Below are 18293 nucleotides of genomic sequence, written 5' to 3'. Positions count from 1 at the left end.
GCGAAATGCACACTTCTTGGACCCCTGCATAACTGCTTGCAGTTCTAGTTATATTATTGTTTCTACTTATATATATTTAATTTCAAAGAGTCTTTTTGTTTATTATTTATTTTGCAGATATTATTTGACTACTGCATTATTTGTGTTTTAAAGAAAGCATGGTATAGGTCGTACCATTTGTCTTAGTCAGTGGAGCAAGTAATTTACATATTCATTTAGTCTTTCGGCCTGTAGCATATAAACAAAATGAAGCAACTGTCCCATATTTCTACTGCATTGAAGTAGACATTGAGACTCACCAAAAATGGACACTATAGGACAGTGATCATGATTTGTCTCAATATCAGAATAACAACAATTGGTAAAATAGCAATGGCTGGTGGAATGGCCATAAAGTAGGTCTGTATATGCACTATGCAGTGTAAGCTTGTACAGGCCCTGCAAGTCAGGATGTAGGTAAATAGGTAGTGGCCATCCCCAAAATGCATCAGAATACAGGAAATCAAATCTATTTAATTACATTTCTTTTGGGGGGGGGGGGGGGGGGGGGGGGGAACCCATACCCCCTGTCTATTACCGTGCCCACCAACATTTTTGATCACCAGCCGCCACTGGTCGTAGTCTTGATTAATTTCACACATCTGTTTTGTCATAGTTGACGACGGCAAATGTAAAATGGCTACATCTTCATGTTGATATGTTTATTGTTGTCACTTTCACTTGTCACTTCTTGCCATTAAATTAAATGATGTGGCTTATTACCCTGTCCCTTCCATTCCATTTTGGTGCTGATTATTTGAAACAGGAATGGTGTTTTACAGAACCTTTCGTGATCTGTGTTTGTCATTTGGCACTTAATTATCGGGCTACTTACCCTGTAGATGCTCGAGGGTCATTCTGTGTCAACTCAACCAGAGTTTGGGAGCTTTAGATTTTGGCTTTAGATAGTATATCATTGATAGTATATGATTTTAAAGAACTAAAGTCGGTCCCCTGGTGCTGTGCTGTTTGTGGTTATGTAGCCACTAAGGAGAGGTGCAACTAAATGCGAGAGGATGATAAATCACTCATTAGACCTCTGAACAATTTGTCCCCCGCACTTTTGAAGTGATGGCTACGCCCCTGCTTGTAGCCTAATAAATTATGTGCTCGCTCGTTTTTTCCAAGCCAATGGACAGGCCTTTCCTGAGACAGAAAGTGAAACCTCCATCCTTGCGGGCATTTGCGGGCGGGAGCGGGATATAATATCATAGATCCGGGCGGGAGCGGGACTAAAAATTACAGTTCTTTGCAGGAGCGGTTGGGAGCGGCACTGTAAAATGCGGGAGCGGGAGTGAATATTGTGTCCCGCGCAGACCTCTAATGGAGAGCTGCTCCCCCTTTGCACGAAGCCGCTGCTGGTGAATGCTCGAAGCGTTGTGTGATTTAATCGCTTTTATGCCGTTCCATGTCACATTGATTGTTTTTTTGCACAACGAGCAAAAAGCTTCTCGGGGATTTCTTTAAATGTCGGTCGGCGACCCATGTTTGCGAAAACTTACATTTACCCATTCTCTCATAGAGCGAGAAACTCTGAGGGGAAAAGGCGGAAAATGTCGCATCGCTATAGCAACCAGCGCCGCCAACTCTAACGGCTACTCAGTTCAGGTCCACTCAGCACCGTATACTGTATTTTTTAGGCTAGATGAAGTTGAAACATGTAAACACAAATATCAAGCAAAAAATGGAAACTCAATTTATATTGAGATGGTGGTGAAAAATTTGAGATGGTGGTGAAAAATCGCGGGCAACAATTCCTTTCTCCTCCAAGTCACAGGTTATGCACTTCAGGGAGCCGTGAAGCACCACCGGCCAGCTTCCATCTGCCGGCTGCTGCCAGCTGCCGGGTGGTGGTGCTTCGTGGCGGTGGTGCCTCGCGGAGGGCAGCAGGGCTCTGGCGGGAGACAATTGCGGGCAACAATCCCTTTCTCCTCCATGTCGCAGTTCATTTACTTCAGGGAGTCAAAGTAACTACCTTCTAGAGAATATATATATACTGTATATGATATGCTAATACTGCAAGCTAGCTTAACACTATTATTATTATTATTAGTACTTAAAGCAGACACACGTGCTTTAAGATTCCATAATAAACATGAATGCATTCATTCATTCCTTTACAGATTAATGCTTCTTTGAAGCTGCCTGCTGGACACTCATCAAGGAGATGCCTTATTACGATCTGGATTCAATCAGATCGTTCCTCTCCTGGAACCGTCACCTTATCGTGGTGGAGAGGTTTGCGTGTCCCTGTGAACCTGAGGGCTGTGTTGTCTGGAGCCTTGTGCTCCTGGTAGGGTCTCTCATGGGAGAGTGGTCTCAGGTGAGTGGCCAGACTAAGAATGGTTCAAAAACTCCAAGAATAACGGAAAAAGAGGAGATGTGACCCGGCCCGGAGGAAGCCCGGGGCCCCCGTCTGGAGCCAGGCCCAGACGGAAGGCTCGATGGCGAGCGCCTGGTGGCCGGGTTTGCCACGGAACCCGGTCGGGCACAGCCCGAACAAACTACGTGCACCCCCCCTCTCTTCATCCCATGGGCCCACCAACTGTGGGAAGACCCGTTGGGGTCGGGTGCGCAGCGACATGGGTGGCAGTGAAGGTCAGAGGTCTCGACGGACCAGACCCGGGCGGCAGAAGCTGGCTCTGGGGACGTGGAACGTCACCTCGCTGTGGGGAAAGGAACCGGAGCTTGTGAGGGAGGTGGAGCGCTATCAGTTAGATCTGGTGGGGCTTACCTCCGCACAGTCTCAGCTCTGGTACCGTACTCCTGGATAAGGGTTGGACTCTATTCTTCTCCGGAGTTGCCGAGGGCGTGAGGCGCCGGGCGGGTGTGGGGATACTCATAAATCCCCGGCTGAGCGCCGCGGTGTTGGAGTTTACCCCGGTAGACGAGAGGGTCGCCTCCCTGCGCCTAAGGGTTGTAGGGGGGAAAACTCTGACTGTTGTTTGTGCGTATGCACCAAACAGCAGTTCAGAGTACTCGGCCTTCTTGGAGACCCTGAATGGGGTCCTGTATGGGGCTCCAGTAGAGGACTCCGTAGTTCTGCTGGGAGACTTCAACGCCCACGTGGGCAACGATGGAGACACCTGGAGAGGCGTGGTGGGGAGGAACGGCCTCCCTGATCTAAACCCGAGCGGTCGTTTGTTATTGGACTTCTGTGCTAGTCATGGATTATCCATAACGAACACCATGTTCGAACATAAGGGTGCTCATAAGTGTACCTGGTACCAGAGTACCCTAGACCGAAGATCGATGATCGATTTCGTGATCGTGTCATCTGATCTGAGGCTGCATGTTTTGGACACTCGGGTTAACCCATTTATGCCTAAAACGCCTGCTAAAAACGCCTGCTAAAATCCTATGCTATTCTAGGAAAAAGAACCTCATTTCCTGAGGGTTTTCTGAGAAAATAGTAAGAATTGTCAACGTCTACATAAACCTTAATATCTAAGCCTCTGGAGCACCTAGAAACATGAAATAAGAAGCATTGTGAAGGTAAGAACTGCCGGTTTTATTTAAACCTGCTCCCTGAGCACACAAAAAACAATAACATTTATAAAAAAACTCTCAAACACACAAAAACAATATAAATCAATGATATACAATAAACTACAATTTGTATGCAAACATTATGAGGGAGGGGAAGAGGGGGAGGGAGGGGGGAAGAGAAATGGGGAGGGAGGAGCGGAGAGGGATGGGGAGGGAGGAGCGGAGAGGGATGGGGAGGGAGGAGCGGAGAGGGATGGAGAGCAGAGGAATGGAGAACGTCCTGGGGTGGAGCTGGCCTCGCGGTTTACATGGTGCATGAAGCACTCGCGGTGCAGAGGGATGTTACACTGCTTGCACCCCATCAGTGTTGACCCCGGACGCACGTCGGTGCCGCTGTGCTTCAGGGAACCACTCCTTGCAGGTCTTCCTTTTACTATTGATCTGGGCCAGATCATGGCCAGCAGAAGCTCCTGTTGGGGTGGTGGGGCGCACAGAGGGAGCGCTCCTCGCTGTGACAGGAACGATCAGCTCCTGGGCCAGATCCTCCAGCCAGTCTTTATAGCCAGTCCTCCTGTATTTCCAGGCAGGTCCTCCCACAGACCTGGCAGCAACAAAGGCATTGTAGGCCGCCACACCGATCAGGTAGAAAAACAGCCGCCTCCACCACTTCGTAGACCGATGGTGAATCTGGTAGTAGCCCACCATCTGGTCCAGAAGATCCACACCCTTCATGTGCTTTTGATAATCAGCCAGGCACGCTGGCACACGGACATCTGTCTGGCGTTGCCCACCAACTCTCCTTCTCACTGACCCATGCTCTGTCGGGTCATGAAAGTTGGACAGAACCATCACAGTTTTTGTGTCCTGCCAGACGCAGAACGTGAGGTCATCCCGCTGCGCCACATTTGAATGCGTGCTTTGTTAGACCAGCCGCCTTAGTCAGTTCTTTGTTTTTAGGGAGGTCCTTCCTCCCGGCACGCACCGTGCCGCATGCTTGCCACCCCCTGCCCTGCAGATCTAGTACAACTTCACACTTGTGTAAAAATTGTCCATGTACACACACAGGTTGGACCCAAAGTAGGGCTGTGCCAGGTCTGACACAATGCGGTGAGCCAGGCCTGTCTCAGTCTTTCCCACAATGGCCCCTGTGTACACCTGGAAGTTGTTGACGTAGCCAGTGCTGCTCTCCGCCATGACCCACACCTTTATCCCCCACTTCACCGGCTTCATCGGGAGGTACTGCCGGAAGGAGAGGCGTCCCTTGTATTTGACCATGGACTCATCCACGCTCACATACCCATTGACCTCATAGAGTGCCTGGAACTGAGCGAGGAGGAGGTCCATGAACCGCCGGATCTTCCATAGTTTGTCAGATTTATCCATGGCGGGGTCAACATTATCTTGGAGATGGAGATATCTGAAAATACATATGACAAAGCATTCAATCATTGTATTATTATGAGACCCACCCTCTCAGCTGGTGCCAAGACAATGGCCTACTAGAGTGTCTATAGGGTATAGGGGTATAGCAGGAAGGGGGTAGGGAAGGTGTTCAAATGCTAATTGTTCAGGTCTCATTGAGGCGCAGACAGGGATTACACATTCAAGTTGGATACACAATAAAGCTACACTAACAGAAAAGCAGTATTTCCAGTTCCATCAATGTTATTTATAGTATTTATATTTATTCATAATTGTATTATTCATTATGCTGTATTATGCTATACAGTTCTGCATCATCAACATTGGTAATCGCTATAGCACCACTATCATTACTGCCCATTCCGTTTTCTAAGAGAAGAGAACTCGGAAGAGCGCACAAGAAAACAAAACATAAATAATTACCTCCAGATCATGTCGAAACGATCCCTGGACATTGCCTTGGGAACGTGTGTCTGGAAAAGCCACTTAGTTTGCCTCCAGTAGTCCCGGCGTGCTGGCAGCTTTAAAATACCGAACGTGAGACACAGCCCGAGGAAAGTTTTCATCTCCGTTTTGGAGACCGGTGTCCACTTTGAGGTCGTGGGGATCTGTGTGCGTAATTGTTCAGCATACAGATTTGTCTCTGTTACCAACAAGTCCCACAGCTCATCTGTAACTATCAGGGAAAAAACTTCGAGGGGGCTAGCATCCACGGCGATCGGTTGCTTTATCCCCGGTGTTCTTTTAAATGCCTTCGTTGTCCTAGGCTGGTAATTGCCGGTTGTCCAGTCGACTTGGAATCCATGAAATTCCTCCTCCTCCTCTCCTTCCGTGTCCACAAACGTGTCCCACTCCTGTGCCGTATCTAATGGATCCTCAATATCCTCCTCCCTCTCAGACTCAAATCCTTCAAAGTCTAGCTCGAAATCACTGCCATCGCTATCAAAACACTCCATCTTGACTGCTCCTTCTCGCTAACCAGCATGGAATCACTGAAAACGAACGCAGAATATCGCGTGGCTATGTGATTGATTGACGTGATTTTCAGCCAACCAAAGTTCGTTTTGGTGGTCTCCTGATCTTTACCAAAGCCTTAAGACCCACCCCATGTGTATTTTTAACCAACCAGAGTGAGTTAATGCTGCATTCGTCATGAAAACAGCACGTGTACAAAATGCTGCGCTACGCAGCAACCGGCAGGAAAGCCTATGTTGCGCTACGCAGCAACCGGCAGGGAGGGGCCATGCTGCGCTACGCAGCATCCGGCGCCAATGGGTTAAGAGAGGGGTGGAACTGTCAACCGACCACCATCTGGTGGTGAGTTGAGATCAGGGAATGGGGGAAATTTCCGGATAGACCTGGTAAGCCCAAACGAGTAGTGCGGGTGAATTGGGAACATTCTGGAGGAGGCCCCCGTCCTAGGTCTCTTCAACTCACACCTCCTGCTGAGTTTTTCTGGCATTCCTGTGGAGGTTGGGGGCATTGCGCCGGAGTGGGCGGTGTTCAAAGCCTCATTGCTGAAGCTGCGGTGGCTAGCTGTGGCCTCAGGGTCTTAGGCTCCTCAAGGGGGCGGTAACCCTCGGACACCGGTGGCAGGGAAGCCGTCCGATTGAAGAAGGAGGCCTTCCGGGATATGATAATCCTGGAGGACTCCTGACTCGGTTGCAGGGTACCGACAGGCTCGAAGGGCTGCAGCTGCTGCCGTGTCGGAGGCTAAGCAGTGGGTCTGGGAGAAGTTCGGAGAAGGCCATGGAGAAGGACTTTGGGTCGGCACCAAAGTGGTTTCTGGAAAGACTATCCGGCACCTCAGGAGGGGGAAACAGGGTACCATCCAAGCTGTGTACAGTAAGGATGGACCTCAACTGAGGAGGTTGTCGGACGTGGAAGGAACACTTTGAGGAACTCCTGAATCCGAATAACACGCCCTCTATGTTGAGGGAAGAGCTCGAGGTTGATGGTTTTTCGTCGTCAAATTCCCTGGTGGAGGTCACTGAGGTAGTCAACTCTCTGCAGTGGCAAAGCCCCAGGGATTGATGAGATCCAGCCAGGAATGCTAAAGGCTCTGGGTGTTGAGGGGCTGTCATGGTTGACACGCCTATTCAACATCGCGTGGGAGTCGGGTACAGTGCCAAAGGAGTGGCAAAACCGGGTGTTGGTTCCCCTGTTCAAAAAGGGGGACCAGAGAGTGTGTGGCCAATTATCAGGGTAATCACACTTCTCAGCCTCCCTGGTAAAGTCTACTCCAAGGTGCTGGAAAGGAGGGTTCGGCCGATCGTCGAACCTCAGATTGAAGAGGAACAATGCGGTTTTTCGCCCCGGACGTGGAACTATGGACCAGCTCTTCACTCTCGCAAGGATCCTGGAGGGGGCCTGGGAGTATGCCCCTCCGGTCTACATGTGTTTTGTGGGATCTGGAGAAGGCGTATGACGGGTCCCCCGAGAGAAACTGAGGGAGGTGCTTGCGGGAGTATGGGGTAAGGGGGTCTCTCCTCAGGGCCATCCAATCTCTGTACTCCTAAAGCGAGAGCTGTGTCGCGTCCTCGGCAGCCAGTCAGTTTCGTTCTCAGTGGGTGCTGGTCTCCGCCGCCAGGGCTGCGCCTTGTCACCAATCCTGTCTGTGATATACATGGACAGGATATCGAGGCGTAGTCGTGGGTGGGGAGGGGTTGCAGTTCGGTGGTCTGAGGATCTCGTCACTGCTTTTTGCAGATGATGTGGTCCTCATTGGATCATCGGCCTGTGGACCTTCAGCACTCACTGGATCGGCTGGCGGCCGAGTGTGAAGCGGCTGGGATGAGGATCAGCACCGCTAAATCTGAGGCCATGACTCTTAGCAGGAAACCCGGTGGATTGCTTACTCCGGGTAGGAAATGAGTCCTTAGCCCAAGTGAAGGAGTTCAAGTACCTCGGGGTCTTGTTCGCGAGTGAGGGTACTATGGAGCGTGAGATTGGCCGGAGAATCGGAGCAGCGGGGGCGGTATTGCGTTCGCTTTTTACCGCACCGTTGTGTACGAAAAGGGAGCTGAGCCGCAAGGCAAAGCTCTCGATCTACCGGTCGATCTTCGTTCCTATCCTCACCTATGGTCATGAGGGTTGGGTGATGACTGAAAGGACGAGATCGCGGGTACAAGCGGGCCGAGATTAGTTTTCTCAGAAGGGTGGCTGGCGTCTCCCTTAGGGACAGGGTGAGAAGCTCAGCCATCCGTGAGGAACTCGGATTAGAACCGCTGCTCCTTTACTTAGAAAGGAGTCAGCTGAGGTGGGTTCGGGCATCTGGCAAGGATGCCCACTGGGCGCCTCCCTTGGGAGGTGTTTCAGGCACGTCCAGTGGGGAGGAGACCTCGGGGAAGACCCAGGACTAGGTGGAGAGATTATATCTCACACTGGCCTGGGAACGCCTCGGGATCCTCCCGTCAGAGCTGGTCACTGTGGCCCGGGAAAGGGAAGTCTGGGGCCCCCTGCTTGAGCTGCTCCCCCCGCGACCCGACCCCGGATAAGCGGATGACGCGGAGATAGATTGAGATGAAATGAGGATTCAATCAGACATGAAACTTCCATTAGGCGCAATTGTAAACACTGGCATACAGGAATAAATAAGAAAAATGGCTATTTTTTTTCATTGATGTTAGAATTGGTTGTCCAAATTAAAGTTCATCTTGGACGCGCATGCATTATATTTCCTTACAACAACGAACACCAGAACTTATATTTTTTAAGCACATTTAAGTTTGAAACAAATAGCAACAATTAAATAACAAACAAAAAGAGGAAGAATATGATACAATTGTTGTTTGGTATCATAATTATCGCATCCTACTATTACATATGATGTAATGTTATATCAATTACATTATCATCATTACAAACCAATGACCCAGCTAAACCATCGGGGAAAAGGCTCCGATTTGCGTCTGTAAATGAAGTCCATTAATCTGGCCGACTCGATCAACCGAAATGGGGAAGTTCGCACCTACGCGATTACAGCCGATACCGTTCGTTCTGCACTTCCGTGAGATGTAATGTCTCTAAAACAACAGGCGGTGTCACGTTAAAATTGCACCGGGGGCAAAAATTTGTACCGGCCTACGTCATCAGTTGTTGACAACTTGACAACTGATTACTTAAGGGTTGTCCGTTGCCGGGCAGGTTTCAAAAAGCATTCGGCTCATGTTTCCAAGACGAAATAACATAATACAGATAACGGATTGCTAGATAACACTTGTTTTACTTTATATTTGTATTGTATTGAATTGTTTAATCTAATTTAGCTAGTCAACTGAGTGTTTAAAGCAGGTTTCAAAAACCTGTCTTGTCACGCTCATGAAGGAGTGCAATGAACGAGCATGAAAGTTCGCGAATGTTCAAGAACCTTCCTACGTCATTCGACGCGATCGCCCGTTGCCAGGCAACAGACGATCGGGTCGTCTGTTGCCAGGCAGGTTTGGAATTTGGCAACAACTGATGACGTAGGCCGGGACAATTTTCGCCCCCGGTACAATTTTAACGTGACAGAAAAAAAAAAAACAGAATCTGGAAATACTAGGTCCTCTCTCTGTCATCACCAGTCACTATTGTCAAACGATGGATGACGTTGATTCAAAGATACTGCCGTTGTCAGCTCTCGCGCTTTTTCTTTTGGAAGAAGAAAGTCGTAAGCTGAAAATAAGGAGAAAAGTTAGACGTTAGTCGGTAAAAATAGGTTAAAATAGATATCCTGTCACTTTAACAAAGTGCAGTGGATTCAGCCAATCAGAATGGCTGTAATGTTGCGCATGCGTGAATGCTCAAATCGACGCAAACTTTCCAGAGGAGCAAAGACGCTATTGAACTAGAACCAGTGAGCGACATAAAGTTAAAGAACCAAACCTTGTTGTTTAACCTTTATTTTCCATTTTTGAAATTGTTTTATGTTACCGTTCCGTCTATAGAGATAGACTGTGTTATTATTTGAACTTTGATATTGTTTTTTGGACTGAGAAATCGTTGAGTGACCTGAGAGTTCTGAAGCCACGTTACGATCGACGAGAGAAGATGGCGAGCCTTTCCCTATAGAGCTTGTAAGTCGCCATTGCTCATGGGACCTATGAGACCGAAAAAAATGAGTCAATGGAGAGAAAGTAATTATTTTCTGATCCCAGTCTTTATATGCCTCGGATTTGTTGTTTGTGGATTTAAATGATAATTTTTCATGCAAAGAAAACTATGATTTAGCGGGTAGGAGTTTGATACGGTTAGTTTTTGTGTGGGGCGCTTTGTGGACTACAACTCCCGCTGCTCTCGGCGCGTATGATATACGTCACCACCACTCGCAAAATAGATCCCGCAGTCGGAACATGGCTGTGTCTTTGGTGCACTTTACCACCTTCTTTCAAGGAGAGCACAAAAGCCTTGATCGAGGAAAGACACCTTTTTTCTGTTTTTTGGACTTAAAGGCCCACTATGTAACTTTTTAGCCAAAATTACATTAAGTATGCAGGTTGAGAGTTATGCTGATGGTTCGTTCTGCATCCATTTCTGGGTCGATTGGTGGGTGTGTCATTTACCATGTCGCCTCTCCAGTGAAAAAGCGCATATGCAACTTGATCTGTTCGGGACCGAGCCAATCCGGATGTGACGCAGCGGAAGTATCCTCGAAAATGTAGTCAGATTGTAGTTTCGAAAATGCTTTATGGCACAGACACACACCCAAACATGGCACCCGGCTAGATAAAACAGCCAGTTGCGAGGCAATTGTTGCATTCATCATGGATCAATCGACTGATAAGGGACCCAAGAGGCGACTGTCGGTGGAACAAAAGAAGAATGGACCAGAAAAGAGATCAGACACGAGTGAAAGGGGAACTATGCAACTTTTTGGGCTTGATTTACCTTAATATAACAGGCTAGGAGTCATTGCGATGGTTCCATTTTACATTTTTGTTCGATTGTTCGTTGTTTCAACTCCCCCTTGCGCATCTTGGCGGAGAAAATGAATATGTTTCTGCTGGCGACCCGCCGCCCACTCTCGCGGGAGTCTCGGGTCTCGCGAAGTAACAAATTGCTTTGCGGCACAGACCCCCAAACACGGAACCGGCTCGATATAAACACAAGTAACTAAGGGATTGTTACATTCATCATAGATCAGCCGACTAAAAAGAGACAGAGAAACCCAATGTCGGAGGAACAGAAGAAGAGAAAAGGGAGACTGACCGACAGAGAGGCCAGACACGAGGTAAACGTTGGGCAAGCTTTTCAGGAATAGCGAGAACTGAAAGAAAAAGAAGACTTCAAATCAGACTCCGACTTGGCCGTGTTGCTTTTGAAATTCAAAGTACCCTTGGGTGAACTTTGTCCTCGTGGTATTCTTGATGTTGATAGTCTCTGTACAAATGTGTTTGCTTCAACCATTTTGTTGTGAGCCCTGTAAAAATTGTTTTCTCGACCGTTTTGTTGTGAGCCCTGTATGTTTCTAGCTTGCTTGGTTGCAACCATATAAACACCTTTGTTTCCATTGGTGTTTTGCTGTTCGTCTGTCTCGTCCCCCAGACACAGACTGAATCCCCGAATCCAGGTTCTTGTTTATTTAGATTATTATGTTGACAAACACTCTCACACTGATTGTTCCGTTCAACCTAAGATAAAACAATTATAATCTAGGATATAAATTCTCCCCGTCAACTATAAAAAGGATGGCTTTATGTTTATGTGCAATAACATAATACACCATTTAAAAAATGTATAACCTTGCCTACACTTTATGAACATTTACTTCGGACATGGCTCCACGCATTCGCCGGCTTCTTTGAAAACAAATGCACATGGCTCGCGTAGAATTCCATGGGGAAGGGTCGTCAACGAGTTGTTACGACAGTGTTGTAAAATATCTACTACGAAGCTGTAGGGGGCGCTGTGTAGAGAAATGTGCGTGCCAAAACCAAGAAAACAGCGAAGAAATTCCCGAAGTTGCATAGTGGGCCTTTAATAAACGTGCCTTGTTGGCAGTTTGAGCATCAGAGACTCTTGTTCATTGATCGGAGGTGGGCTGAACCGGGTTACCACAACACACACACACACACACACACACACACACACACACACACACACACACACACACACACACACACACACACCCACACACACATACACACACACACGTTATGGCAGTTCATCGATTACGATGATGACGTTGCTCCAAATGGAGAGGAAGGTCAATTATTGGGGTGTGTTGCGGCGATGCATAGCCAAGTGGCTGTGCAGGCCTATGCGGGATCCCAAGATTTTGCCACTAGAAAGACAGGGGTATGTGGCACTGGAGGGTGTGGGCACTGCAGCACGCTGATGCCTCAGTGCACGTCGCTGTATCCTTCTCTCTGTGGCTTGCTCCTGAAGGTGAGTAGTTCCCTGGTTGCAGGAGGAGCTCCAGGTGTTGCGATCAGCAGCCAGGGACTCGAGTGCAGTAGGTGGAATGTTGCACTGCTTCAGGAGGGTTTTGAGGTGATCCTTATAACGCTTTTTTGGACCCCCAGCAGATCTCTGGCCATCCAGAAGTTGGCCATAGAGGATTTGCCTGGGCAGGCGGTGGGCAGGCATACGGATCACATGCCCAACCCAGCGTAGGTGTTTCTGCGCAAGGAGCAGGGCGATGCTTTGTGTGTGGGTCCGGTCAAAGACCTCGGCATAGGGCACCCTGTCTTCCCAGGACACACCCAGGATCCTTTGCAGGCAACGGATGTGGAAGGCCTCTAGGGTTCGAAAAGGCCTCTGGTAGGGTGTCCAGGTTTCCGAACCATACAGCAGTGTGGAAAGACAGACTGCCCTGTACACAGCTGCTTTGGTGGAGGTGGTGCGGTTCCTGTTCTGGAAAACCCTGGCGCTAAGCCTGCCAAAGGCAGTGGAGGCCAGACCGATGCGGACCTGGATGTCATCATCGATGTTGCAGGAGGGGGACAGAATACTGCCTAGGTAGTGTTGTAGAATTAATAATAACAACTTATCTAATTCACTTCAACTAGCTAAAAAGCAAGAGGAATCGGGGAGTCCAGGTCAAGTATAGATGGAGAGTTTATTGCCACCCGCAAACGAGAGACAACAAAGCTGAATGGTATTCGCGAATACATACTACCGAATGAATCCCGGACAGCTCCTTTTATCCCCAATCCTTACACAATACAAAGTTGGACTTTCATCAAATATAGAATTTCCCATCAGGGTCATACTGTGTGGATGTCAGCATACTCCTATGTCTTCTGAATCCCAATGTGACCTTAGAACATATTTTATCCTTATACAAACAGAGATGATGCACATGTGTGAATGTAAGCATTGTCTTCAGAGAGTACATCAATTTGGGAGTAGACTGGACTCTCTCACTGATGTGCCACATGGCCCATCAGGTGAGAATATCCTGGACCCACTCACTGGTGTCACACGGCACACAACATCTAGGTTAGAGGTGATCAGCTCTTCTCCACCATTAAAGTATATATATGATATGTAGGCCTAATAATAATCATAGTTTAACATAGAATGTAAGGTTAATTTCTACCACAGTAGGTGAAGTGTGGGACGATGGCAAGGGGATGACTATCGAGAGTGAAGGTGGGCACACACGTTTGGGGGGTGAACTCCTGAGCAAACTATTTGTGTTTTCTTGATGTTTATTTGGAGACTAATGGCGCTGTAGATGGATGCGGACCACATTCAGCGCACGCTGTAGAGATTCTGGTGAGTGGGCGAGGAGGAGCACAGTCATCTGCATACTGTAGCTCTAAGATGTGTTGGGTGGTGGTTTTGGTGAAGGCTGGAGGCGCCTAATGTTGAAGAGGTTGCCATCCAGTCTGTACTGTATCTGTACCCCATCAGAAGGGTCCAGGAGTTTGTGGGAGAGGAGGGTGACTGTGTTGAAGATGGTTGGGGCTAGGACACACCCTTGCTTGACCCCCACATCCACACTGAAGAATGGAGATTGTTGGCCACCAACACTCCACACAGGCTTGCATCCCATCATGAAACTGCCGCAAGATGTTTCTGAACTTTGGTGGAACCCCCAGCTTCCCCCAGCACTTCCCACAGCAGTTCCCGGTTTACCGTGTCGAAGGCCTTGGACAGATCAATGAAAGCTAGGTACAGGTCTTTGCAGTGTTCTCTGCATTTTTCCTGTATCTGTCTAGCAGCAAAGATCATGTCTGCGGTACTTCGCTGTTGCCTAAAGCCGCACTGGGTCCTCCGGTAGGATGTTATTGGTAGCATGAGATGCTAGTCGAGAGTAGACATGATCCGTGCAAGCACCTTACCGGCAACTGACAAGAGGGGAAATGCCTCTGCTATTACCGAAAGTCTGCTTTGTCTCCTTTCCGCTTAAAGAGATTGTGATGATGTTGGCATCCTTCCAATCTTGCAAGGATGACTTCAGATGACCAAATGTTAAAGATCAGTTGTGTAATCTGCGGGTGAGGAGGTATCCGCCATGCTTCAGGATTTCTGCCGGGACTCCATCAAGGCCTGGGCTCTTGTTGTTCTTCAGGCCAGCGATGGCTTTTCGTACCTCAGCAAAGCTGGGGGAGGAGTCCAGATCAGTGACGGTTGGCAGGCATGGGAGGTCGGCAAGTGTGTCCATCCTAGTTGGATATGACGTGTTCAGCAGGGTGTTGAAATGCTCAGCCCATCTGTCCAGGATCTGTTGTTTGTCCTTGTGCAGGATGGTACCAGCTGCTGATCTGACCGGGGTTATTGTTCTTCCTCTGTGGGCCATAGATAGCCTTGATGGAGTCATAGAAAGCGTGGGAGTTGTTGGTGTCCGCGTGATGCTGTATCTCGTGGGCTTTCTTTGTCCACCAGTCATTCTTCATGGCTCTGAGGGTACGCTGTGTTTCAGCCCGGATGTTGTTGAAGCGGGCCTTCAGCGAGGTGGATTGGGGGTTGGAAAGGTGAGCTGCAAGGGCCTTGTGTTTTTCCTGAAGTAGGTTGTGGATACCTGGTGCACTGTTGCCGAACCAGTCTTGGTGTCTCCGTCTGGTGTACCCTACAGACTCTACTGCAGCCCGGTGAATAGCGGTGCGTAGGGTGCTCCAGGTGGTGTTCACGTCCGGATCAGCTGGTGTTTCAGGGATCTTGGACAGCTGTAAGGCGATCTGTTCCCTGAGCTGGTTGACTGAGTGCGGGGACTTCAATGCATCACAGTTGAGCTTCCTGCAGGGTGGTGTTTGCCTCAGTGGAGGACGGAGTTCCAGGGTGAATTTGGCTCTGATCAGGCGGTGATCAGTCCAACAGTCTGCTCCACGCATGGCTCTGGTAACTCGCACCTCCTTCCTGTCAGCTTGGCGGACAATGATGTAATCAAGGAGGTGCCAGTGTTTAGAGCGGGGGTGTTGCCAGGAGGTCTTAAATTTGTTCTTCAGTTGGAACAAGGTGTTGGTGATGACCAACTGATACTCAGAGCAGAGAGTGAGGAGGCGAAGACCATTTTCATTGAGTTTTTCCAACACCGTTCTGCACAAGCACATCCTTCCATAACACACCGTCAGAGCCCACTCTCGCGTTAAAGTCCCCGAGGAGAATGAGCTTGTCGTGGATGGTGTTTTATTTATGGCGGAGTGCAGGGAGGCATAGAAGAGTTCCTTGCACTCGGGGTCAGCATCCAATGTTGGGGCATATGCACTGATGAGGGTGGCATGACGGTTGTTGGTGAGGGGAATGCGCCAGGTCATCAGTCTTTCACTGATGCCGACTGGGGATTCTGGGATCCTCTGAAGTAGGCTTGACCGCACAGCAAAACCTACACCATGGAGGCGGCGGGAGCCTTCTGGAAGCCCCCTCCAGAAGAAGGTGTAGCCTACTCCCAACTCTGTTATAGAATCCTCCCCATGGAAGCGTGTTTCGCTAAGAGCTGCGATATCAATGTTGTATCTCTGCAGCTCGTGTGCAACCAGCGCTGTTTTTCTTTGGGGACGAGAGCAGTCAACGGGCACATCCAAAAGTGTGCGGACGTTCCAGGTTGCAATGGTGAGCTTCATGTGGGTTTTCTTATTCTTATATTTTCGACCGCGTGGAGGGATGACCCGGCAGCTGCGGCAGGCTGCCCGGGTTAAACGGAACAGTCCTTTTTTAGGCCACCTTTTCTAGGCCCTTCCCTCTCAGGGTGAGCAGGGAGGAGCTGCTCAGTCGCGTGAGGAGCTGCCGGAGAGGAGCGCTGTTCCATCCCAATCCTCGGCGACCATCTTTCTCACGCCGCCTAGCGTGCAGGGTTGGGCTAGATACTCCCAGTCACATCCTGACCTGTACCTGCCGCCCTTCCCCAACGCCGCAGGACTTCTTATAGGGGGGGGGGGGGGGGGGGGGGGGGGGGGGGGGAGGGGATGGGGTGGGGTGGGGGTGGGGTATTTGGAGCAGGCCTGAGCAGAAGAATAGATTATAGTGAAGGCAGTGGTGCGCAGTCTCTGACCTCACTGTCTTGGCTCCCCCCGACATACTCCAGTGGCATGCAAAGCACGACGACCTTCAGTGGAAGGGAGTTGCAGAAGACTGCCAGAACACCGGTCTGTTGGTGACTGCCTAATGTGGGTTATCTCCACAGGTTCTTGATCGGAGTGGCCTTCTCCTAGATGCGTTGCCTGCCATGGCTATGAGCCCCATCTGCCCATGCTATTTACCCATAGGCTGGGGCAGTGGTTGAGAGGCGCCAGGGCGTGTCCACACACCGGTGGGCCTGCACGCCTTCTCTCTGGGGCCCACTGCTGCTCCGAGATCTCCTACAGTTTAGCCTGGGGCCGCGAGGTACCCAGTTACCTTGTGAGGCCACGAGGAGGCACTGTAGGAGTCTTGGTGGTGGAGAGGCTATGTACCGGCAGGAGGAGACTTACGCGCTCTGCTCCTCTTTTCACCCCAAACAGAGGCTAGCCGGTGGCCGTAGCTGAAAGCAGAAAGAAGCAAGCAGAAGCAGCATGCATCATGCACTAACTACAAGCACCACTGCAACAGTACTACTGCACTGACGCTTCACACACACCCTGTGTAACAACACTCACACCACACACACACACACACACACACACACACACACACACACACACACACACACACACACACACACACACACACACACACACACACACACTTCCTTTACTCATTACTGCAAGGCTTACAAACTGACAGTTGCAATGGTTGCATGTGTGGGTGTTGTAGGAATAGTGACAAGATTTAGTATTCAGTAGTTGTGTGCAATTGTATGCATATTAATCGTTTTATTCCAGTGGTGTGTGTGTGTGTTTGTGAGTGTGTCTGTATAAAGTTTAGCTGGCTTTTTTTGTGCTGTGGATTGGAAGTTACTGTCTGAAACCTGTCTGACATTTGTCGGTGCATTCACCTGTCTGTGTGTGCGTGTGTGTGTAAGCGGGCTTGCATGTCATCCCAGATGTGTGTTGCTGCTGATAAGTGCTGGTGTACTCCCCCCGGGAGCTGCAGGCACTACAGCAGTGTTTGTCAGCTTCTCTCCCACACACAGCGCTGTTGCCACCCGAACCCCCAAGCACCAAACTCCCCAGCACCAATCCCCCCAGCACCAAACTCCCCAGCACCAAACCTCCCAGCACCACCCTGGACCCCACAGCTCAGCCCTCACCGAAGAGTCCTCACATGCCCCTGCTAAAGCCCCCACTGACGGGCTCGGTGAGAAATGAGTTACCTGCACACTGGTGGCCTTAGCTCTGCCGTGAAAACACGGTGTACGTGGCAGTACATTGTGAGGACGTCTTTGTTAGGACACGTGAGGACCATTCGTGAGGATGTAGTGTTTTAGTGCACTCTCAGGAAGTTGGTTTACAATTGGTGTTGTGGAGGGTTAATCTGCCAGACATATTGTTACAGTCTAGAGGAAAAGGAGCCAAGAAAAAACTGCCAGACAACAGATGTGTGCACCCACCCACATAACGAGACCCGGGACTCCGACCGAATAAGCTCGCAGGCAGAGTTGTGTGTGTGTGTTTGTTGTTCTGATCAGGTACTCCAGCACAAAGTCTTTCTCTCCAGCTGTCACAGCTTGCGCAGGGAGCTGAACCCAAATGCAGAGATCAGATTCATGGTCCGCGGGTTGGGAAGCAAAAATAATCAAACCTACAGCAGACACAGAACAGAGAAACTCACAGAAATGAAGGTACTACATGGATCACAGATTAACCAAATTACAAATGAACACAAGGGACAAATATTACACTAACGTTACAAAGCAAAAACAGTTATTGAGTTGAGACGGGGCTGGATCGTTAAACATCACATGGGATGCCTTTTTAGGGTTAATAATTGCATTTGGAGGTACGACTAGAATAGGGTTACATGTTTGTTAGAACTTACCCTTATTCACACGGTTCGAT

The 18293-nt window shown here is 49.3% G+C and overlaps 1 protein-coding gene across 1 annotated transcript; it reads right to left on the bottom strand.

Annotated features, from left to right (window-relative positions):
• Positions 1-4545: 4545 nt before the first annotated feature.
• Positions 4546-15941, bottom strand: LOC115531641 (uncharacterized). Its single transcript, XM_030341000.1, is given in 6 exon segments — positions 4546-4928; positions 12282-12918; positions 13784-13880; positions 14635-15404; positions 15406-15506; positions 15509-15941. Coding segments are annotated over 6 exon segments (2421 nt in total).
• Positions 15942-18293: the final 2352 nt, after the last annotated feature.

Source organism: Gadus morhua, chromosome 18, assembly GCF_902167405.1.
Source record: "Gadus morhua chromosome 18, gadMor3.0, whole genome shotgun sequence".
Classification (NCBI taxonomy): Eukaryota; Metazoa; Chordata; class Actinopteri; order Gadiformes; family Gadidae; genus Gadus; species Gadus morhua.
This window is presented reverse-complemented; position numbering and strand designations above follow the sequence as displayed.